The sequence below is a fragment of the Sphaerodactylus townsendi genome, linkage group LG16, assembly GCF_021028975.2.
Source record: "Sphaerodactylus townsendi isolate TG3544 linkage group LG16, MPM_Stown_v2.3, whole genome shotgun sequence".
Taxonomy (NCBI): domain Eukaryota; kingdom Metazoa; phylum Chordata; class Lepidosauria; order Squamata; family Sphaerodactylidae; genus Sphaerodactylus; species Sphaerodactylus townsendi.
Window position 1 is genome coordinate 13381290 of NC_059440.1, and position 23766 is coordinate 13405055.

At 46.0% G+C, this 23766-nt stretch overlaps 1 protein-coding gene across 1 annotated transcript in view; it reads left to right on the forward strand.

Moving 5' to 3' along the window:
* Positions 1–23766, forward strand: part of CASTOR2 (cytosolic arginine sensor for mTORC1 subunit 2) — a 63393-nt gene that overhangs the window by 18786 nt on the left and 20841 nt on the right. Inside the window, exon 2 of the mRNA XM_048519102.1 lies at positions 16185–16255. Within this exon, the coding sequence (XP_048375059.1) occupies positions 16185–16255 (71 nt within the window). The remainder of the gene's footprint in view (positions 1–16184; positions 16256–23766) is intronic.

Sequence of the window (23766 nt, forward strand, 5' to 3'; positions counted from 1 at the left end):
TGCTCTCTCACCAACATGACATCCCTTCAAATATCTAAACATGGCTAGTATGTCACCTCTTAACCTTCTCTTCACCAAACTGAACATACTCAGCTCCCTTCTAGGGCGTGGATTCCAGATCTTTTACCATTTTGGTTGCTCTCCTCTGGACCTGTTCCAGCTTGTCAACATCCTTCTTGAACTGCGGTGCCCAGAACTGTACACAATATTCCAGGCGAAGTCTAACCAGAGCAGAATAGAGCTACAATTAAATCCCTCGATCTTGACACTATACTCCTATTGATACAGCCCCAAATCACCAATCAATGAGTTGCTGGACCTTCTGACAAAATCAGATCTGTGATTGCTCTCCTCTCCTTCACTTTATCCTTACATCAGCCCGGTGAGCTGAGTCAAGTAAAATTTATTGTATACAGCCACTGGCCATCAAAAATTAGGTAAAACAGATAAGTAACAATTCAAATACATAGGCTATACCAGGGGTAGGGAACCTGCGGCTCTCCAGATGTTCAGGAACTACAATTCCCATCAGCCTCTGTCAGCATGGCCAATTGGCCATGCTGGTAGAAATATGGGAACTATGTAGTTCCTGAACATCAGGAGAGCTGGAGGTTCCTCAAATTCCCCTGAGCTATACTTCCAATGCAAATAGGACATTTAACAGGCATTCAAAACAAGCCAAAACAGTTCAGCTAAAAAACGAAATGGCTGCTCACTTCGATAACACCTTGCGCCTTATTTTCTTTGCATCGCAATCCAGCAGCCAGAATCTGATTTTCTCAACATCTGAGTATAAATTTATCCCAGACAATTTTCTCACCCGAGACTTAGCCCTCTGATCAGTATACAATGGGCAAAGTGTGATAAGTCCTCCACAGTTGGGGAGCCACAAATACATTCTTGTTGGTCCCTTGGTGTTTGAGAATAACAGCCAGACAGAATAACCCCTTATTGGCACAAGTATTGTTTCTGAAAACGGTGAGCATGTTTGTTTGTTTACTTTGTATTTTATCCTGCCCTTTCCCCGAGGAGGTGACTTTCAGAATTGGGTTACAACAGGTTAAAACACACTAAAACTGTAAATAGACAGAAGATTAAAATTATAAAACGCCTTCCAACATTTCAATGTAAATAAGTAATAAAATAGGTTGTAAAAATAGACGTAAGGGTCGTTCTGAGTTTATAATTAGTGATGTTAACCAAATAGTTAATTTATACCATGGTGCAGCTCTAGATTTTAAAATTAAACATCGATCGATCAGTGCATCAGAATTGAATACCCAGTCTCTAAACTGAGAGTTATAAGCTGCAGTCTTGCCCTAGAGAAAAAAAAATTGACATGTTTACAGTCACCCAAGGAGTTTCCTGGCCGCAGGAAGATTTGGATTCTGGTCTTCTCAATTGTAGTTGTCCAGTACTGTAGCCATTATAACACACTGCTTCACAAGGATAGATGACAGTTGATGCGTATTGATGTGCCAATATTCGGTTTGACGGAACTGTGGCCCCTTCCACACATGCAGAATAATGCACTTTCAATCTACTTTCAATCCACTTTGCAGCTGTGCAGAATAGCAAAATCCACTTCCAAAAAAAATCCAAAATCCAATTGTGGAAGTGGATTGAAAGTGCGTTATTCTTAAGGTGACCAGATGGTCACCTTTGTAAACCGGGATGGGTGGGCGGGCGGTGTTACAAGATTTGCCCTTGTATTGCCGGCACACTTCCAGGGAAGCTGCTGACGGCCTTCTGGGGCGCTCCCATTTCCCGCCCTGTCACAGGGCGGGAAACGGGAGCACCCCAGAAGTCCATGCGCTTCTGCGACTGCGCGCGTGCGTGGGAGGCTGCCGCACTGTTTTGAGCCCCAGAAGGCAGTGCGGCAGCCTTCAAAAAATCGGGACACTTGAAAAAACCCGCGGGACGTGGGACAAATTGTTTTAAGGCGGGACTGTCCCGCCAAAAGCAGGACGTCTGGTCAGCCTAGTTATTCTGCATGTGCGGAAGGGACCTGTGTGCAGCAGGACTCGTTTTTTTCTTGCTGACTGCCTTTCCCCCACAATTCTGTTAAGCTAGCACAGAGAAAACATTAAGCAACCAGGCTCTTGACCTGGCAACAGCTCGATCTTGGAGTAGACCATTTGGAGGCGCACCCCTTGGCTTCTCCCGGGGATGGTCAGCCAGCGCTTACACAAACTCGCCTTTGGAATGCACTCTTTCACCCGATCGCTTGGGCTGCTCTTCAGGAACTGGTTGGCTCAAGGCTGCCTTTGGAAAGTTAATCATTTTGTTCTCTGGCTGCCCCAAAGTTAGACTCAATCACCATTGGGCCTGCCAAAGAAAACCCTCGAGTGGTCACAGCCTGCTGTTTGCTGGATTCCTTGAATGGACTGGTATTCTGTAGGGGCTGCATTTGACATTCTCCTCCTCAGAATTCCTCCCCAGATCTTGAAGTTTCAAACTGTGTGATCTTGTTTCCAGTGCAGAACTGATGTGGTAGGAACTCTTCGTGGTTCCTGTTTTTAAAAATAACAAGTATTGCTCTATACGGGTTCTGTTTGCCATTTCAGCTTCTTTCCCTTCATTTCTGCCTTTAAAACACTGCAAAAAAGCACTTATGAGGAGGGGTTGTATCAAGATTCCTTTTGTGTGTGGTTGCCCTCTGACATAGGGAGGGAACATCAGTAAAATATCTCACAGAGAAAGCTGATGCACTTGTAAGTACATATGCATTGATGAAACACTGCAAAAAAAATCTTGATGCAGTGGCATGTACAACTGCATCCAGATTATTATTTTTTTGCAGTGTTTTAGCAATGTACATGTGAGCATCGGTAACATGGGGGGGAATGGGAGATGGGAATGAGAAAGCTGTAGCAAACTGTTCATGCAAACTGTTTTTTTTAAAATGAATTGGAGTAGTGGATTAGAGGAATAATGCTGGAATGGTAACGAACTGGAATTGGAGAAATCTGTGCACACAGGATGGACTGTCTCTCTCACGCCTTGTCTCTCTCGCGCCTTGCATTTAAGAGCTAAACAGGACGTGCATGATTCTCCTTTCTTCCATTTGATCAACTCCGCAATCTTGTGCAACAAGCTAGGCTGAGATGGGAGAAGTGGCCCACGACTACCCTGCAAGCTTCATGGTTTAGTCAGAATTTGAATCCAGGTCTTCCAAGTCCTGGTCTGGTGCTCTAACCGTCGTCAAGGATTGGTTGGCTGTCTCAAAAGGAATTGTTTGAAGCCCTACACCAAAAGTCCCCAACACACGGTGCCAACCAACACCTTTTTCTGGTGCCTTGAAGTACTTATAGAAAGTGAGGCCAGGTGCAGCTTTTCCCAGCAAGGTTTCTCACTGGCCATTTTGACAGGCTTTGCAGATTTTTAAACAGTTGCTCAGTCAATAGCTGTGACCAGAGGGCAAGGATCTTCACTGTGTGACTGAAAGTATTTATTTGCTCATTTATTTACATTTCTAGGCCGCAAACATTCCCAGTTTAGGCACAAGCCATAAATAAACAAACCAGTAAACCCAGATGGCAGTAACATGTTTTACAATAAATAGCCCCATACTAATCTTGCTCAAACTCTACTGAGAGGACAGAGAAGAGGGAGGCCAATTAGATAGTGCCCCCATCTGCTTGACTATAAGCCTGGTGGAACAGCTCCTTCTTGTAGGCCTTGCAGAACTGCATCAGGTCCCACAGGGCCCTGGTCTCAGCAGACAACGTTCCACCAGGCAGGGGCCAAAGCCGAGAAAGCCCTGCTCCTGGCCCTGGTCAAGGCCAGCTGGATCTCTTTTTGAGCAGACTATTTTGTCAAATAGGGTAACGGGGGAGAGGAGGGGTGTCATCAGAGGTGGGATCCAGCAGGTTCTCACAGATTCCTGAGAGTAGGATACTAATTATTTGTGTGTGCTGAGAAGGGGTTACTAATTGGTGATTTTGCCATGTGATTTTTATCTTAGTTACACCCCTCCTCTCAGCAGTAGCGTGCAGAACTTGAAGTAGTCTAGCAGGAGGTGCACTGGCGTGTGTGGCGGCCTGCGCCTGCGTGCATTCGTTTCCCGCCCAAGGACCGGCGCAGTGGCTGCGTCCTTGCCACAGCCCCGCCCAGGAATGCCCCGCCCCTGGAATGCCCGGCCACGCCCCCGTCATGCCCCGCCCAGCCCCACTGGTGCTATGCCACTGCTTGAATCCCACAACCATGGGAACCTGTTACTAAAATTTTTGGATCCCACCACTGGGTGTCATTGCTAAGGAACAGCCACCCAGTCACTGCCACTCAGCCCTCTAGAGCAGACAGCAGTGAGACAGTTACAAAACTGACCGTGCACGTTCAGGAAACCAGTCCAGAAAGAAGAAGAAAAAGGGAAAATAGTATTATTGAAATGTCCCATCGCAGCCCGAATCTGTTGGGACACCATGCTTGCTGACTCACTGGACTTTGGAAACTATTACCTGTGGGGGCCTCCTCCCCCCCCCCCTTAAGAGCTGACCTTTTGCCTTTGCCGTAATGGTCTTGTTTTTCTGTGGGAAGCAAAGAACAGACTGTGCAATGTTATAATTGTGTCTTCTGTCTCATTCCTTTTTTGCCCGAGAGTCCAGAATAAACTTATTTATGGCACCGGTTCTCAGGTCAATATGTACAGAGCTTTGGGCAAATGAAATCTTCAGGAGAGGTTAAATGCACACTGGGGATCAAACCGGGAGGAGGGCGGGGAGACAAGTGTTATTATGAAGCTGGTTAAATAAGCACTTTGCTTTGTAGCCTAGGAGAATGATTATCAGTGACATACAACTCCATGCAAAGGCATTTCAAGATCTTTGTGGGAGACAAAATGGTGGGCTGGTGAGGATTCTTGCTTTATTCTCATGCTTTCCTGCTCACTACCCTTAAGGAAAACACCCTTTTTCCAGGTATTATGATGTAATCCTAAAAAAAAAAAGGGGGGGGTGCAAGAAAACACAAAAGGCAACGAAATATCAAAGCCAGCATGGTGTAGTGCAGTGCACAGAGCTCATCATGGGGGGTGGGGGGGCGATAGGTAACCCTGTTAAGTGCTGTTAAACCCCACTGATTTTCATGGGAAGAACTAAAGCACAATCCTTTACCTGGGAGTCAGCTCGGTTGCTGACAATGGGGCTTGCTTCTAAACCCTCCTAGGGTCGTGATTCACCTATTCGAAGCATTGCACGGTTGCTTCAAAGCAAAGCCACCAACTACCACCAAGCTTACTCCCAAGTAATGCGTGCCTTGGAGCCAATTGTTTTTTCTAAACTAAAACCTCAGTATTCAGGTTAAATTGCCCTACTGGCACTTTGTGATAAATAAGTGGGCTTTGGGTTGCAGTTTGGGCACTCAGTCTCGAAAAGGTTCACCATCACTGGTGTAGTGGTTAAGAGCAGCAGACTCAAATCTGTAGAACTGAGTTTGATTCAGATCTCTCTCAGCCTCACCTACTCACAAGGTGTCTGTTGTGGGGAGGGGATTGGAAGGAGTTGGAAGCCGCTTTGAGATTCCTTTTAGGAGAAAAAAGCGGGGTATAAATCCAAACTCCTCTTATTCTTCAACTGCACTCTACTGCAACGTTGTCGGTTGTTAAATTTGTTGATTTGATTTACAAACAGTCTCCCCATAAAACAGGCTCAGAACGATGTATGATTTCCAATTAAAATCAACATAACATAAAATACCCACATGATGGCACCCATCCATATGACTTGAGATCTACAATCTAACAACCAAAGAAGGCAAGAAAGAGAGGAGAGGCCAGAGGAATTGTCATATTGTGGCTGCCCTCAACCATAGACCTCAACCATCCAACCATAGGTGTAATGGCTCCGTCTTGCAGGCCCTGCAGAACTGTGATAGATCCTAGAACTGTGATTAGAAGAAAAGTTTGGATTTATACCCCACGTTTCTCTCCTGTAAGGACACTCACGCCAGCTTACAAACTCCTTTCCCTCCCTCTCTCCACAACAGACCCAAAATCACCCAGCAGGCTTCATGTGTAGGAGCAGGGAAACGGATCCAGTTCACAGATAAGGAGTCCACTGCTCATCTGGAGGCCAGTAGGCTTCATGTGTAGGAGCAGGGAAACGGATCCAGTTCACAGATAAAGAGTCCGCTGCTCATCTGGAGGAGTGAGGAATCAAATCCAGTTCTCCAGATCAGAGTCCACTGCTCCTAACCACTACACCATGCTGAAAGGAATGTCATGAAGCCACCTGTCAAAAAACTTCATCAAATCAATAAATTGTGAAACCAATAATCAACAAACTGGTTCCCTGTTCCTGGCCAGTAAACAGGATGTAAGCTGAACCAATAGGTGTTGGAATATCCCCAATCCTGAAAATGCTTTCCCAGGAATGAACCGCCTGAATAGACTTCAATAGGATTGTGAATAGACTTGCTTTGGATCGCTCTTCCTGTGGTGTTCTGCTACTGAACATGGAGGTTCGTTTTAGCAGCGGTAGCTGGCAGCTATTAATGAATTTCTCTTGCTCCGGACGTTTGCCTGTTGCCCTTTCGAAGTGGTCATCGTCACATCTTGTGGCAATGAGTTCCACAAATCAATAGCGTATTATGCAAACAAGTGCTTTCTTTCTTTTCCCATCTCATTTTTTTTCCATCTGTTTGGTGTGGAAGAGGAGCAAGGTAAAAAAATCTGAACTTTTTACATATGGTGTCTAATTTTATATAGTTCAGAGAAATTTTATATAGTTCGGAGAGGTAGAACTGGCAAAGGAATTTGACCGGGAAGGGCAGCCAGCTTTGCGGTCGAGGCAGGGCTGGAGCATAAATCTGTGATATTTGCCTGCAAGTTCCATGTGATTTCGTTTCAGTCTATTTAACTTTTTGAACTGTGCAGTGTTTTGGATGTTGGCCGGGGAGGGGGGGTTGGAATCTTCTCAAACATTCAGTTAGGCATGGATTGACTCGGATTTCATTCTTTTCTCTCTTTCGATTTGCAGTCTGCCTCTTCCGTCAGCTTGGGGGCAAATGCTATTAAATGTGCACAGAGGGAAGAGAGTCCTCTTCAGCTCATTGCTTTCGTTCATTTGACAACCAAGACCTACAAGAAAGGGGTGGAGTGTGCAGGCAGGGTATGAAATCAGACGCTTTATAAGAGATACAGGATGGTAGTCAAATGTCTCCAGGCTGTGGCCATTTAGTCACGTGGGGGCGGAAAATCGCCCCCCACACCCCTCATCCTTCCCCCCAGGTCCATACACTGACTTTAAGACCTGGTGCAAAAAAAGTTGTTTTGTTGTAGTGGGGGAAGGCAGCCGCCCGTACTGGGGTGGGGGGGAACGGGACGGGGACGAAAACTCAGATTTTGCACCGGGCTACATTTTCCCTTGATACGCCCCTGATTCCAACCCATGTACCATCTAGTCCAGTGATGGCGAACCTTTTTGAGACCGAGTGCCCAAGTTGCAACCCCAAACCTACTTATTTATGGCAAAGTGCCAACATGGCAATTTAACCTGAATACTGAGGTTTAGTTTAGAAAGCTTGGTGGTAGTCGGTGGCTTTGTTTTGAAGCAACCGTGCAACTCTTTGAGCGGGTGAATCATGACCCTAGGAGGGTTTACTCAGAAGCAATCCCCCTTGCCAGCAACCGAGCTTACTCCCAGGTAAAGGATCACGCTTTAGTTCTTCGCATGAAAATCAGTGGGGTTTAACAGCACTTAGCAGGGTTACCGACACTGCTTCCCCAAAACTAGGTCTTAGGTTTAATGCTAATAATCGAGCCCAGTGACCCAGGCCAGCCTAGATGTGTGTGGGGAGCACTCTGCTAGCGCGTGCCCACAGAGAGGTCTCTGAGTGCCACCTCTGGCACCCATGCCAAAGGTTCGCCACCACTGATCTAGTCTCTATGACAGAGTGCCGTGCAGCACCAGGGCACGTTTTGGTGTTCACGAGGATCTCCACGCTCTCGCCCACAAAACAGATGGTGGGCTTAGGGGTAGAGGATTCTGGAAGGCCGAATAAATTTAGAAGGGGGAGCCAAGTTCAGAGCGTTTCAGAGCCCCTACTGGGTTACAGTCACCAGCCCCTGTAGCAGGTGGGTCGTCCATTTTCACCCTTAAGCAGTAGCGCTTGTGAAGCGAGTTGGCCATCTCCCCTCTCCTCAACATGCTTGGCATGTCACGACTCGACAGCCCAGCTGTTTTGAGAGACTGGATCCATTTCCTCCGTAGGGGTATCAGTTGCATGCATGCCGTCGATTCCTGCTTCTGCCTCTGCAGACTTCTGGCCAGGAAATGCAGGTTGGCATATCCAGCAAAGTGGCGGTCATCTAGAGATACCAAACAGTTTGTCGCTGGTATTGGATCCGTCCTTGATAAATAAGGACCACTGGTTGGCCTGCTTTTCTGCAATATTTATAAGGCTTTCTCTTGCTGAGACTTCACTTGATTTATTTAGAGCTGCGGTCTCTGTCTGGATCAGTTCTGAAGTTTTTGACGTTCACATGAAAATGGAGCTGTTGTGTTAGCCGTATACGGACCCTGAGACATTCAGTCCTTCATTTTGGTTGTTCCAGAGCTGAGACGAGCCTCCAGAGTTCATGTATGATTTGCTTCTTCCTATTTACTTGTGAGCATCAGCCAAACTCCACTCTCCCTGTTTTCCCCAGCTTGGGCTGGAAAGTATACAGACATCTTTACTCATGGTAACCAATTGAAAACAGCAGAAGTGGCAGAGGAAATGGTGACTGTATTACTTCAGTGGAGCTGGGTCCTAAATTGGCTGATTGGAGATTGCTTCCCATGTGGATTTTTTTTTTGGGGGGGGGGGGGGGGGGGGGGGATAATTGCCAGGGAAAACTGCATGAAAACGGACCTGCCAACTTTTAGGCACTTCATTTTTTGACAGGTGCTCATGTTCAGATGCCCTGCAATTGCAGCAAAATAGACAACTTAGCACTCATATGATGGCTATGATTGACTACCGTCTGAAGAAAAAAGTGACCCTTTCCGCAACTGTCACCAAAAACGTTTGCAAAATGTTTTTAATCTCCCCCTCTCCACGTCTGTCCCCACTTAAATACTAGATACTTAATACTAAATACTAAATACCCCACTTAAAATACTAGAACCAGGGGGCATACATTGAAAATGCTGGGGGGAAGAATTAGGACTAATAAAAGGAAACACTTCTTCACGCAACGTGTGGTTGGTGTTTGGAATATGCTGCCACAGGAGGTGGTGATGGCCACTAACCTGGATAGCTTTAAAAGGGGCTTGGACAGATTTATGGAGGAGAAGTCGATTTATGGCTACCAATCTTGGTCCTCTTTGATCTGAGACTGCAAATGCCTTAGCAGACCAGGTGCTTGGGAGCAGCAGCAGCAGAAGGCCCTTGCTTTCACCTCCTGCATGTGAGCTCCCAACGGCACCTGGTGGGCCACTGCGAGTAGCAGAGAGCTGGACTAGATGGACTCTGGTCTGATCCAGCTGGCTTGTTCTTATGTTCTTACCCCCTCGAAGTGATGCCTGGCTGTCATTGTGTGATTTTCCCTTTTAAAAAAAAAAAAATCTTCATGGATTCAGTGCTTCAAGAGTTCATGCTAGGATTTGCCACAGCTCGTGTAAGTGATGCTTCACAGATTCCAGCCCTGAAAATAATTAAAAAGAAACAGAATGGTGAAAATAAATGGGAGAGATGGAATGGAGTCAGCACAGAAAATCGCGCCGGGGAGGAAGTCCGGGGACTGCGGAGAAGTGTGGGAAACGTCTTAAAGAGATCACACAGCAAGTCAAAATGTGTTGAAAACGTTTCAGCGGCAGAATCACTTAAGATGTTTTCAGAATGGAAATAAGATGTTTTGGGGCAAAAACTGTGCGGAACTCCTCAGGGAAAATGTTTTACGTCCTGGCTCAAAACGTTTTAAAATGTCTGTGCAGCAAGGTCCATAATCCTGTTTCCTTTAATAGAGGCTTAAGGTATGGAAGTGGATATTGGACAGCAGCTTGTAATAGCAGGGAGATCAGTAACATCACCAGGTTAATGATATCCTATTAATAGGCTTGCCAGCTCTGGTTTTTTAAAATTAATTTTATGTTATTAAATTTAATAATAATGTGTCTCTTCCCAACCAAGGTCTGTCTCAGGGCAGCTTACAACAGCTTAAAACATCAATAATACAATAAAACCATATAAATATAACACCACTAAAACCTACATAAGAACTAATTGATGGCAATTAAAACAACATCATCTTATAGTCTTATCTTGGCAAGTTTCTTACAGCATCCGAGAATGGGCAAAACAGAAAAGTGGAGGAGAATATAATAGTAGTCATTCATAGACAATTAATTGATGGTAAATGGTAGGTAGTAACTGGGAGGCCAGCAAGATGAAATGGCGGACATCAGGTGGCCTCAACCAAAGGCCTGGTGGAACATCTCTGTCTTACAGGTCCTGTGGAACTGTTCAAACTCCCCCAGGGCCTTGGTGTCAGCCAACAGAGTGTTCCACCAGGCTGGACCCAGGGCCAAAATAACCCTGGCTCTAGTTGAGACCAACCTGATGTCCTTGGGGCCAAGGACCACCAGAGGACCAAAATGGGAATGGTATGGGGAAATGTAGTTCTGAAGATACAAAGGCCCCAGACCACTCAAGGCCTTGAAGTCCAACACCGTGGACATGATCTGGAATTCAACAGGTAGCCAGTGCAGTCAGCACAACACAGGTATAATGTGTTCCCTCACCGCTATCCCAATGAAGAGTTTCACTGCTGCATTCTGGAGTGATTTTAGTTTCTGGATCAGTCTCAAGGGCAGGCCCACGTAGAGCGAGTTACAGTAATCTAGCCTAGAGGTGACTGTTGCGTGGATCACTGAGGCTAGGCCTGAGCAGGATAGGCAAGGGGCCAACTGCCTGGCTGGCCAAAGATAGAAAAAGACCACCCTCATCATCTGTGTCACCTGGGACTCCATTGACAAGGAGGACTACAGAATCACACCCAGGCTTTTGATCGATGTGGCAGGCTGTAACACCACACCATCCAGTTGTGGCAGTTGGAGTTCCTCCACTAGCTTCCCCCAATCCAGCCACAAGACCTTCGTCTTTGATGGGTTCAATATCAGTTGGGAAATACCTGGATATTTAGGAGGTGGAGCCTGAGGAGAGCAGGGTTTCAGGAGGGGAGGGGTCTCAGCAGGATATGATGCCATATGATCCATCTTCCAAAGCAGCTGTTTTTATCCAGGGGAACTAATCTGGACCAACTAGAGATCAGTCGTCTTAGCAGAAAAGAAAAGAGAAGAAGAAAGTTTGGATTTATAGCCCCCCCTTCTCTCCTGCAGGAGACTCAAAGGGGGTTACAATCTCCTTTCCCTTCCCCTCTCGCATTATTATAAATCCCCCCTCACATTATTATAAATCCAAACTCTTCTTCTTCTTCACAGCAAACACCCTGTGAGGTAGGTGGAGCTGAGAGAGCTCCGAAGAACTGTGACTGACCCAAGGTCACCCAGATGTGCTAGAGTGCACAAGCTAATCTAGTTCACCAGATAAGCTTCCATAGCTCAAGTGGCAGAGTGGGGAATCAAACCCGGTTCCCCCGATTAGAGTGCACCTGCTCTTAACCACTACACCACGCTGGCTCCAGCGACCGCCTGGAGGTTGGCAACTGTTACTATTTAGTCTCTGTTAAAGGGGCGAGGTGCTCCCCCCCCCCCCCAGGTTGTTGACAGCCTTAATTACAGCACACCCACGTTTGCTTGTTTAAGAGTTTGTAAGCCTAAAAGCGTGAAGCGAGAGAGAGAGAGAGAGAAATCAAATACAAATATTTGCCGGAAGTGAATTGGAGGGGAAAAAAGTGTTTGCATTTCTTTCTAGTCGGCACAGCCTTTGAAGCTCAGCCGCATTAAACCTCTGCTGAAGAACATGAAGAATTGCCCTGTCTTTCCTTGAGGCCAAAACTCTCCAATAGCCTCACTTGCAATAGGGTTCTTTCTTCAACCTAGGATGCTTTTCCATCTCCAGTCTGGTTTGCACTTGATTCGTTGGATGTTCCCTTTGCTTTTCAGTCCCGTCCCCCCGCCCCCAGCAGTTGGGTCCCAAAGAGGCTTGCGGTAATTAAAAACGGATGCAAATATCAATTAAAATGGAATTTTAGCCAAAGGGTCTGCCCTTTCTTCCTTGTTGCAGAAAACTTTAGGTTACAACTGTAGGGGAACCACAAACAAACAAACAAACAAACACACACACACACACACACACATACATACATACATGCATGCGTGAGGCAGAAAAAATTAACCCGACTGGGTGGATGGTCTAGAGTCGGGGTGGGAACCTGCGGCTCTCCAGATGTTAGAGACTACAGATTCCCATCCCAGCCCCTACCAGCATGGCCCAGTGGCCCATGCTGACAGAGCTGATGAGGAATTGTAGTTCCTGAGCATCAGGCTGGGTTCTAGTCTAGAATCAAGGGGTGGGGATTGAGAAACAGGAAGAGGAAGGGAGGAGGGAGGAGGGGCTGAGGGAGGCCCTTTCTCTCCTGTAAGAAGACTCAAGGTGGCTTACAAGCTCCTTTCCCTTCCTCTCCCCACAACAGACTCCTTGTGAGGTAGGCGGGACTGGGAGAGTTCTGAGAGAATGGTGACTAGCCCAAGGTCACCCAGCAGGAATGCAGGAGTGCGGAAACACATCTGGTTCACCAGATAAGCCTCTGCCATTCAGGTGGAGGAGTGGGGAATCAAACCCAGTTCTCCAGATTAGAATCCACCTGCTCAATTGATGAAGGAACAATTGATGGTGGGAAGCAGATAAAATTTCCCCTCCTCTCAGCTGCACCATCACTTCTCTCCTCAACTAGGGTTGCCCATTTCCAGATGGGGCGTGGAGATCTCCTGGAATTATAACTGATGTCTGAGACTGCATCCCCTGGAGAAGAGGGCTTCTTTGGAGGTATACTAGCCTGCTGACGTCCAGCCCCAAACCACCTAGAGATCCTGTATATAGGCAGAGTATAAATGTTTAAAAATAAATAAAAATAAATCATGACCACCCCAGACTTCATCCCATGAACCACTAGGGATTTCCCAGTTTGGATCTGGCAACTCTAGCCTAAGTTGCCAACCTGAAGGTGGCAGCTGGAGATGTCCTGCTGTCAAAAGTGATCTCCCACAACCAAGATCATTTCCCCTGGAGAAAATGACTGCTTTGGTGTGGGGCTCTGTAGTATTATACCCCGCTGATAGATCCCGCCCTTCCCCAGACCCTGCCGTGCTTAGCCCCCCCCCCCCACAAGCCCAGAGTTGGCACCCCTACCCCATCCCCAGCAGCAGAGCAGGCAAATTGGAGTGGGGTAGGTTAAAAAGGAGAAGAGGAATCCTTCTCTGATTTGGAATGACTATCCACGCTGAAGAAGAAGAATTACTAGTGTGGCATAATGGTTAAGGATGGGTTTGATTGGTTCTGGTGGGTTTTCTGGGCTGTGTGGCCGTGGTCTAGTGGATCTTGTTCCTAATGTTTCACCTGCATCTCCAGAGGTATATCACACAGTGTGTAACAGACTTCCCTCTGTGGTACACCTCTGAAGATGCCAGCCACAGATGCAGGCGAAACATTAGGAACAGGATCCCTGAACCAAACCACACAGCCCCAATACCAGAACTCAGATTGAATCTGGCTGTGGCTCGACAACAGATGATTCCCCACTTTTCCACATGAGTGGCAGGCTCTAATCTGGTGGACCTCATTTGTTTCCCCACTCCTTTGTATGAAACCTGCCGAATGACCTTGGACCAGTCACAGTTCTCTCGCAACTCTCTCATCCTCACCTACCTCACAAGGTATCTGTCGAGTAAGAGGAAGGAAAGCAGTGGAGATCCAGCTGCTTTAGAGACTCATAATAATGGGAGAAAAAAGCAAGGTATAGACTGAATTAATTGGGATCAAAAATTTTAGTAACAGGTTCCCATGGTGGTGGGATTCAAACAGTGGCGTGTTAAGCCAATAAAGGCTGAACAAGAACTACGTGGTGGCGGAGGAGCATTCAGTGAGGGCATTGCTTTTTTTTTTGCGATTTTAGATTTTTATTGGGATTTTTATACAAGTACAAATAATCAAAATATTATAGTAATCTTTACATTTAAATCCCTCAGAGAGTAAAAAAAAAGAGCGAAAGTGGTATAATATTGGAGAAGGAGAGGTAAGTGAGAGGTGGGAAATAGAAGAAAAAAGAGTGAGGAAGAAGAAAAAAAAGAATGAAGAGGAGAGGAGAAGAAAGAAGGGGAAGAGAGAAAAAAAATTTACATTTCCAATCTGTATTTACATTTCTTTAAACAATAAAAAATAATCATTGAATGAATTTATATTTATCTTCTTTGACTTCTATCTGTACACACAATAACATTAACGTATATAGTTACCTATCCAACTATATGTTTTGGACAGTATATGTGAGAACATTGCTGGAGCAGGGCTGTAGCAAGGGCAGCCCTAAGCGTGTGTGGTCCTTAGTGAGGAAAGCAGATGCAGCAGGCGCAGGCTGCCTTGCGCTCGCCGGTGCACCTCCTGCTAGACTGCTTCAAGTTCTGTGCACTACTGCGGAGGAGGGGTGTAACTAAGGCAAAAATCATGTGGCAAAATCACCAATTAGTAACCCCCTCTCGGCACACACAAATAATTAGTAACCTACTCTCTGGAACCTGTGAGAACCTGCTGGATCCCACCTCTGGGTATGAACACCAACTCTTCTTCTTCATCTCGATTTATAAGGCTTTCAGAGCAAGCTGAAGTTTATACTCCAAACTGCGAGTGCCGGTTTCAGAAGCCGCTGCACTAAGAATAAATGTCAACGTTCCCAGTAATGAATACAACCTAAACAATTCAGGTCTGGCAACTGCGTTAGGGTCTGGCAACCGGTTCTGCTACTGTTGGCCCATTAATTGAAAACGTTTTGGGAGCAAGCATGGCGATCCATTTTATGCTGCGGTTTGTAGAAAATTGATTTTGTTTAACAGTGGGTTCCTAGGGGTGGGGTTTTTTTTTTAAGCTGATTATTTTTCTTGTCTGAGCAAGATCCACAGTGGCACTTCAAGAAAAACATTCCTCGGCCATCTCTCCGAGGAACTGGGGGGGAAGTGACTGTATGGAGCCAACTCCCTGTTGTTCTCAGCATTTTATCGATGTAAACAGTCTCTTTTAAAGGAAAGTATTAGCAGGGAGAAACACAGTTGGGAAGAACAGTTCATAAAAGCTGGGGTGGAATTTGGTTTTTGCATTTTGTTAGGGGGGGAAACCTGAATGCAGAGCAGCTATTTCTTTATTTAAAGGGGGAGGTTTGGTAAAACAAATACATTTTTTGGGCCTCTCCTTAGTGAGGACAAAGCAGCGCTAGCCTGTCCAGTTATTCATTTCACATCTCACACCCAACATTGGTTCAGGAAGTTTACTTGGGGTTTACACAATGTCCAGATTGACAAATCATTGCTGGTTTGGGCTGGCAATGGCTGCATGAATGGCCCTACATGAATGGCGCTCCTTACAGGAGAGAAAGGTGGGGTATAAATCCAAACTCCTCCTCCTCCTCCTCCTCGTCTTCTTCCTCTTCCTCTTTTTTATAGGTAGATGTTTCAGCTTTTTTACTCTCTAGAGCATAGGTGTCAAACTCGCGGCCCTCCAGATGTTATGGACTACAGTTCCCATCATCCCCTGCCAGGATGATGCTGGCAGGGGATGGTGGGAACTGTAGTCAATAACATCTGGAGGGCCCCTTGAGTATTGCTTATATGCTAAGTGAAGTGAGCAATTATTTTTCCATGGGGCATAAGGAAACGAAAATATTGTGGAGGGCGGACCAAAGGCAGGGGGGCTTTTGAAAGCCCGCAGAAGCCGACAGCCAAGGCAACCCGGCTTCTGCGGAGACTCAAAATTACCCTCACTCCCCAGCATGGCAGGGGGGCCAGTCAGGGTCATCCAGCGGGCCGAATGTGGCCCGCGGGCCGTATAATGCCGAGGTCTGCTCTAGAGGTTGCCTTCTGCTCATCTGATTTGTTCTGAAAATGCACAGTGGGTCAAAAGTGCTGCATGGTCTTATAGTGACTGCAAAATAGTTTTCTTTTTCAGCCCTGTAATACAAATTCTTCCCACTTCACTGGCCTGCCTTTAGATTGGTAACTGAAATGATGTTTTTTTTCTCCATCCCTGCTCTATAGGTGCAAGTTTTTCAGCCTGACGGAGACGCCTGAGGACTACACAATCATTGTGGATGAAGAAGGCTTCCTGGGTGAGTTCTGGAAAATTCCAATAACTCCTTAGATCAGGGGTCTGCAACCTGTGGCTCTCCAGATGTTCATGGACTACAATTCCCATGGCCAATTGGCCATGCTGGCGAGAGCTGATAGTTTGTAGTCCGCGAACTGTCTGGGCACCTGAACCCTATGAATCGGTTACTTGAACTGAAATTTTCACAGGCCATAGTCGGGCCATAGTGTTCAATTCACGCTATTTCACTTGAAGAAACCACAGATAACACCACAGAACACACATGAGAGCCAGCAACATGGTGTAGTGGTTAAAAGTAGATGGACTCTAATCTGGAGAACCAGGTTTGATTCCTTATTCCTCCACATGGGTGGCAGACTCTAATCTGGTGAACCGAGTTTGTTCCCCTACATTCCCGCTCAGTGACCTTGTGCTAGTCACAGTTCTTTGAAACTCTCTCAGCATCACCTACCTCACAGGATGTCTGTTGTGGGGAGAGGAAGGGAAAGGAGCTTGTAAGTCACCTTGAGAGAGTCTCCTTACAGGAGAGAAAGATGGGGTATAAATCTAAACTCACCATTTATTTACTGTGTTTGTAGAAAGCCACTCTTTCTAGGACAGGGGTAGGGAACCTGCGGCTCTCCAGATGTTCAGGAACTACAATTCCCATCAGCCCTACCAGCATGGCCAATTGGCCATGCTGACAGAGAAACTGATAGGAATTGAATTCCTGAAATGAGCTGCAGGTCCCCTATTCTAGGAATGATTGATTGATTGATTGATTGATTGATTGATTGATTGAATTTTTATATCGCCCCATCCCCAGGAGCTCTGGGCGGTGTACAACAGAACTAATACAACGAATTCAGGAGCGAACAATAATTAAAACAACAACGATCCATAAGGCTCCATCATTAAAACATACTAAAACATACTAAATTTTTGTTAAAACAGCAGTAATCATAATAAAAGGCGCCCGGTAAATCCTTACTCTTAAAACCCTCCCCTAGGGAGCCGCCGGACTCCTCCATAGGAGGATAGTTCAAGATAGTGGCTCATGGCTGGAGGTATCTGCCTGACCACTCGCTGATCTGGGCTACAAGAACCTGTTTTCTTATCCATCGGGGCTGTCCTTATATTTGTATGAAATCAGAAGGGTTGTGTGTTGATCAAGTATTTCCTGCTTCAAGGTCAGAGGGTTTGTACCAGTGAGGGCTAGGAACTTGAAATTTTGCATGTTCATAATCACAGAGGACAAATTGCTGTGCTAACAGTTGGTTTTGATCTTCTTGGACGTGATCAGGCATTTGTTTAGAAGCAGGGGTCATCTCAAGTAACACCCCCCCCCCCCACCTCAGTTCTGGTTTTCAAATGCACTGCTTTTCGCTAAGCAGCGATGGTGTGTTTTGACTTTCTTTCCCCCCATTTATTTAAAGCCTTTGCACTTAAAAATGTCAGGGATAAATTGTGTGGAAAATTCTTTAAACTAATGGCCTGCGAAATATTCTACAAAGCTATTTTCTGCCCTCAATTCTAATTGCATCTTAAACTTTAATAGCCTCGGTGATCGGAGAATCGCGCGGCACGCTAATGTCACAGTTCACTAGACGCAATTTGTTTTATAAGATAATGAACTGTATCAGCAGAAGTTTGAGGAGCAGACGATAGCAATCGACTGGCTGTCTTGTTTGGAAGGAGCTGGCTGGGCTTTCGAGGAGGCAAAGTGTACCCTGGGATTAAAAGATGCTAAAAGGACTGTCGTGCGGCTTCTGTTTTTGAGGGATCCTCCATCACAGTCCTCTGACCGACCTGTCTGCTGTCTCTGATTTATGATGTCATCTACAGTCGTCATGAAACACCAACGGGGAGTTGAGTGGGTAGAAATGAATCACACTTGGCCGTGTGTGTGTGTGTGTCTACTATTTGATTCATACGATCTGACCGAGCGAATTAGATGAGGGGCCACAGGTCACAACAGGAATTGATCTCTGGCAACGGATGTAGGCTTCTGCCATATTGCTGATACACTTTCTAGTACCGTGGTGGCGAACCTTTGGCACTCCAGATGTTATGGACTACAATTCCCATCAGTCCCTGCCAGCATGCCCTATTGGCCATGCTGGCAGGGGCTGATAAGGTCCAATATCCATCTTAGTAAAGGTTCCTCACTAATTCTAATACCTTAATTGAGGGTTTCTGCTCCCATTGAGACTGCGTGGCTCACCTGGTTCAGAAGGTGAACTCTAATCTGGAGAATCAGGTTTTCTCCACTCTTCCACATAAGCGGCATACTCTAATCTGATGAACCGGGTTTGTTTTATCCTCTCCTCCACATGAAGCCTGCTGGGTGACCTTAGACCAGTCGCAGTTCTCTCTCTCAGCCTCATTTACCTCACAAGGTGCCTGTTGTGGGGAGAGGAAGGGAAAGGAGTTTATAAACCACATTGAGACTCCTTGTGGTTGAACAAAGCGGGGTATAAATCCAAACCCTCTCTCTTCCTCTCACCCTCTTGTTATAATTTGCTTGAATCCAAAAACAGTGTTGTTCCAGGTTGGGGACCATCAGGTAGCCCTTGATGATAAAAGCCTATATTTGGCACAGATTCTGTTTATTCATGATTTGGCCCCTTGTTTGTTCTGTTCTTAATGGAAACATCCTCAAAGAAGCTAGCATGAGGTTCAGGTGGGACAGGTGTGTGTGTGTGTGAACAGGCTTCCTCCTTCTATTGCCTCTAGTTTGTTTACAGCCTGCTTTGATTGCTATGGGTAGAAATTGCTACCCTGAACCTTCCAAGTGTTCTCTTTGTGTTTGATCAACAGCGCGAGGCTGCGTCTTCAGCGGCTGGTTTCCAGCCGTTCCTATTCTTGTTCCTTAATACCATGGAAGAAATAATGCAGGGTTTGGTTAGCTAAGAATAGAAGTCTGGGTTCTTTTTTCCTGCATTTGGACCTCTTTTTTTTAAAAAAAAAATCCTAATTAACACCAGCAAATGCACACCAAAGAATCTGTGGGGCAGAACGGAGCGTGTTCATAGCACCGTAAACAACCATCCAAACTATATAAAAACATGACAACTTGAAAGTGCACCTGTTTGGACTGTTCCAGCTCTGGGGCAAACAGAGGTTTGTCCTGCTTCCCTGTTCAGGCCTATGTCTTATAAACTGAGAGGAAATGACTCGTCCAAGATCATCCTTGAGTTTCATGACAAGTGGAGATTCAGTACTGGAGTTCCACAGGCCTCATCTAGCACTTTAACCACTACAACACACTGGCCCTTTCCACACAGATCCCTCAAAATGTTTGCAAAATGTTTTAAATCCCTCCCCCTCCCCACCATTTGTCCACACTCACATCCACAAAATGATTCCTGGCCACCACTTTGTGATCATTCCAGAGTTCTCTCTCTCTCTGTCTCTCTCTGTCTCTCTCTGTCTCTCTCTCTCTCTCTCTCTCTCTGTGGATTCAGTGCCACTTTGCTTCAAAGCCTTGTGCTGCCATTCCCAGAGGTTGTATACACAAGGCTTCGAAGATTTGACCTCCCAAAATATATGTTTTTAAAATGACAAAAAAAAAAAACCCAGGCGAGTCAGTGGAGCGAGCTCAGAAAATGGCGCTGAGGAGAAAGTCCGGGGACTGCAGAGGGGCGTGGGAATTGTTTTAAAGAGATCCGCACAGCAAGTGAAAACAGTTCCACGAGAAAAATCGCTACAATGAAATCATTTCCACAAAAGAATTGCTAAAGAAGACAATTCATTTAAAACATTTTTGGGCTGAAAATAAAACATTTTGGAGGAGAAACCATGCAGAACTCCACAGAGGAAGTCTTTTATTTCCTGCCTCCTGCCTCAAAAAGTTTTACTTTGGCTGTGTGGCAAGGACCCCGGGCTGTCTTTTTTTTGCAGCCAAGGAACACAACAACATTGGAGGAAAATTAGAAGTAAATATAATGTCGATTTCATCCAGCATTCTAATTTCCATTCCTTAGGGCGTAAAATGTAAGCTATTTCAGAAAGAAAATAGATTTTGTTTTCTATCGCAATATAGGAGATTGAATGTGTAAAATGGAATTGTAGCAGCTGCGTGTGTTGCGAAATTGTACTGAACCCAGGGAAATAATTCTTGGGACCTCTGGCCATAAAAGATGAGACAGAGAGATTCATTCTGACCTTGATATATTCCTGTCCCCATTGCTGCCTGCCTGGTAACCTTTTTGTGCATTGGTAGAGTTATTATTCTTCAAGATTTCATTCTCTCTTCAGCATCTATAGAAGTTCAGTACTTGAGTGGCTGGGAACATCTCTCTAGTACAGTGGTGGCAAACCTTTTTGAGACCGAGTGCCCAAATTGCAACCCAAAACCCACTTATTTATTGCAAAGTGCCAACCCGGCAATTTAACCTGAATACTGAGGTTTTAGTCCTGCGTGCACCCGCCACTCTGCCCTGCACTGCTCCAGTGCCTCCACCCTACCCCTCTGCCTCCGCCCCACCCGCTCAAGCAGAGGCCAGCCTGCTCTAGCCTCCAGCAAGTCCCGCGTGCACCTCTCTGCACCTCTCTAGCATCTCCACCTCCTCTGCCCCTCCTTAGGCATCAACCACCCAGAGCACAGGCACCAGGCCTGCCAGCCGAGTCCTCCCTGCTCGCCGCGGGGCGTTGTGTCCAGTGGCCCAGGCCAGCCTAGATGTGTGTGTTTGTGGGGGTGATTTTCCGCCCACCACATGATGAACTTTGTGCACGTGTGCCCAAAGAGAGGGCTCTGAGTGCCACCTCTGGCACTTGTGCCATAGGTTCGCCATCACTGCTCTAGTACATATACAGATAAACCCATGTTTATGGATGCTAAGACATTACACAGATGACTGTTCACATGCTGTTAGTGGCTGAGCTACATCCTGTAGTATTTAACATATCTTTGGCCCATTCCACACATGCAAAATAATGCACTTTCAATCCACTTTCAATGCACTTTGCAGCTGTGCGGAACAGAAAATCCACTTGCAAACAATTGTGAAAGTGGATTGAAAGTGCATGTGCGGAAGGAACTATAACAGACCCATGCGCCTCTCTAGTATATCTAAGAACATCAGAAGAGCCCTGCTGGATCAGACTGGTAGCCCATCTAGTCCAGCATGTTGTTTCACAAAGAGGCCAACTAGTTGTCCTGGAGGACCAACTAACCAGGCATAGAGGTTTTCCCCTAATGTGGCCAAGTCAGTGGTATTCAGTGGTACTTTTAAATGAGGAGGTTCCTTTTAGTCATCCTGGTAAATAATAGTCATTGATGGAGTATTCTTGCATTTATCTTCTCAATCCCCTTTGTGGTCACCATTAGGTTCATTGGCAGAAATTTCCTCAACTTAGTTACTTATTAAGTAAAGAAGTTTTTCTTTTTGTTCATCCTGTCTTGTTTTGCTAATGGAGGTACAGTGGGTTTGGTCAGGTCGCCAGTAAAGTGCTGCAAACAAAAAATGCTCTTTCTCTCTCCCCCTCTTTAATGATGCCATTTTCCAAGTCAGAATTGTATCTTCTTATTCCCAAGACACTTTCTTATTCCCAAGACACCGACAGGAAAACATTCTTCCTGGCAAAGAGCTTTGTGTAACTCAAATGCTTACACACTTTTTTCACTGGGAGGAGCTGGCCTGCCACTCGTATTTCTCAACACAGTGGCAGGGCAAGGAGCTGAGCATGTGGTTCTGTGCGCTCCGGCGGAAGGCCTGGTTTATCACTAGCTAACAAGAGAGAGAAGAGTGCTGCTCATCATCAGACTTTACCACCACTGCCCCTTTCTGATTTCTCTTGGAAGCAGCACCTCTGTCACAAATAGAACTGACCGTCCAAAAATATATATGTATCAAGCACATTTAGTCACGTTGCTGCAATTGGCGGTGATGTGCTGGAAGCTTGGTGTGAGGAAAGAGTAATTAGCAGCAACTGTGGTGTGAGATGGGTGGCATCCCAGGGTAACTTGGCAATTCTTTTAAAAAAGAAAGAAAAAGTAAGGGGGAAACCTGAAAGACCTCAGCTCCATTCTGTCCATCCATGTTAGACAAGAAGCCACAAGATGTCCCTTATGCACTGTTGTTTGCGCACCTGCAGAGTTTAGGTTGGAAAGGGAATGTGGCTCGGTGGAAGAACATATGCATGGCTCTTCAAAAAGGAGAAAGTAGCATTTGGCAAAGTGGTCCCAAAATGTGTAGGAAGTTCAGAAGAGGGTCCTACTTCAAAAAATTTAAGAGCCACAGTCTTTAGTTTTTGCCAGTACTGCCACATTGTGCCTGGGACCTCAGCACAAATGCTGTCGTAATGAGCTATAGTCCATCCCAGTGAACATACGAACCTGCCTTCATGCAAGCTTTTGCTCCATCTGTTCAGTATTGTCTACCCTGACCGTGGTCGGACCCAGCACCTATAAAAGTGGAGTTGTCTGTTTTTGCTGTCTGTATTTTGGTGAAGTAGAAATTTAAACCTGGGGCTCCCCAGTCCTAGGCCTTTTCCATATGCACAGCTTTCCCACAGATTTTCTCAGTGGTAAAACTTTGCGTCTTGGAAACGTTTTCTGTGAAATCATTCCGCGCCCCTCCTCACCCCCACTGTTTTGAGGTTTCCCCCCTTGTCTGTTCAGTTACATTTATTCCACTTATTGCAGCTGAAATTGTATTATTCCTGGTAGTTTGCAGGGTGTCATCCAGGAAATTGACAAAGCTGATCCAATTGTCCCTGTACCTTTGTAGCTCTGCCACAAGATTAACATCACAAGTTCTGTGTGAAATTGACAAAACTGATCCAATTGGTCTGCTTCTTTGTACCTCTGCCTGAAGGTTAACATCGCAAGTTCTATGTGAAATTGACAAAGCTGATTCAATCAACTCTGGAACTTAGTATCTCTGCCTCAACGTTACATCACGAATTCCACATGGCAAAGAGGGAAAAAATTAAAATTTCTTTTTGTAAGCGGGAGAAGGGGAGGAAAAAATGGCAGAAGGGGAGGTTGGGCAGCCAGACAGGGCTTGGGGGCCAGGTGTTTGGTGGGGCAGACAAAAAGACTGTTTCAATATGATTGCATGTTCAGGGGAAACTGGCGTGGAAACTGATCAAAATAACCATGGGGGTAAAAGTGCTTAGGAAAACAATGGAGGAAAAATGAAGGGGGAATGTTTCTGGAATCCAGAGGCGTAGCTTCAAGGGGGCAAGGGGGTGCGTGACTCACTGGGCACCCCCTGTGGGCATTCTGGGGGTGGGGCGTTCCAGGATGGGGCAGCGGAGGACGCACTGGTGTACCGGGCTCTTTCCTCCCTTGCTACGCCTCTGCTGGAGCCGGAGGGGGGAAATGCACAGAATTCAAAGGGGGGAAAAGTAGCATTTGGTGACAAGATAATGTAAATGACTCATGCAGGAAAGGCCCTAGTCTGATAGTCTGGCTGTCCAACTTGCCGTTTCATCTGCTGCACCCTTTTTTTTCTATTGCTTCCTTCCCTTGGGCACTGATACGAGTCCTGGGTTGGTTGATCTCTTTGTCGCATTGTGGTCAAA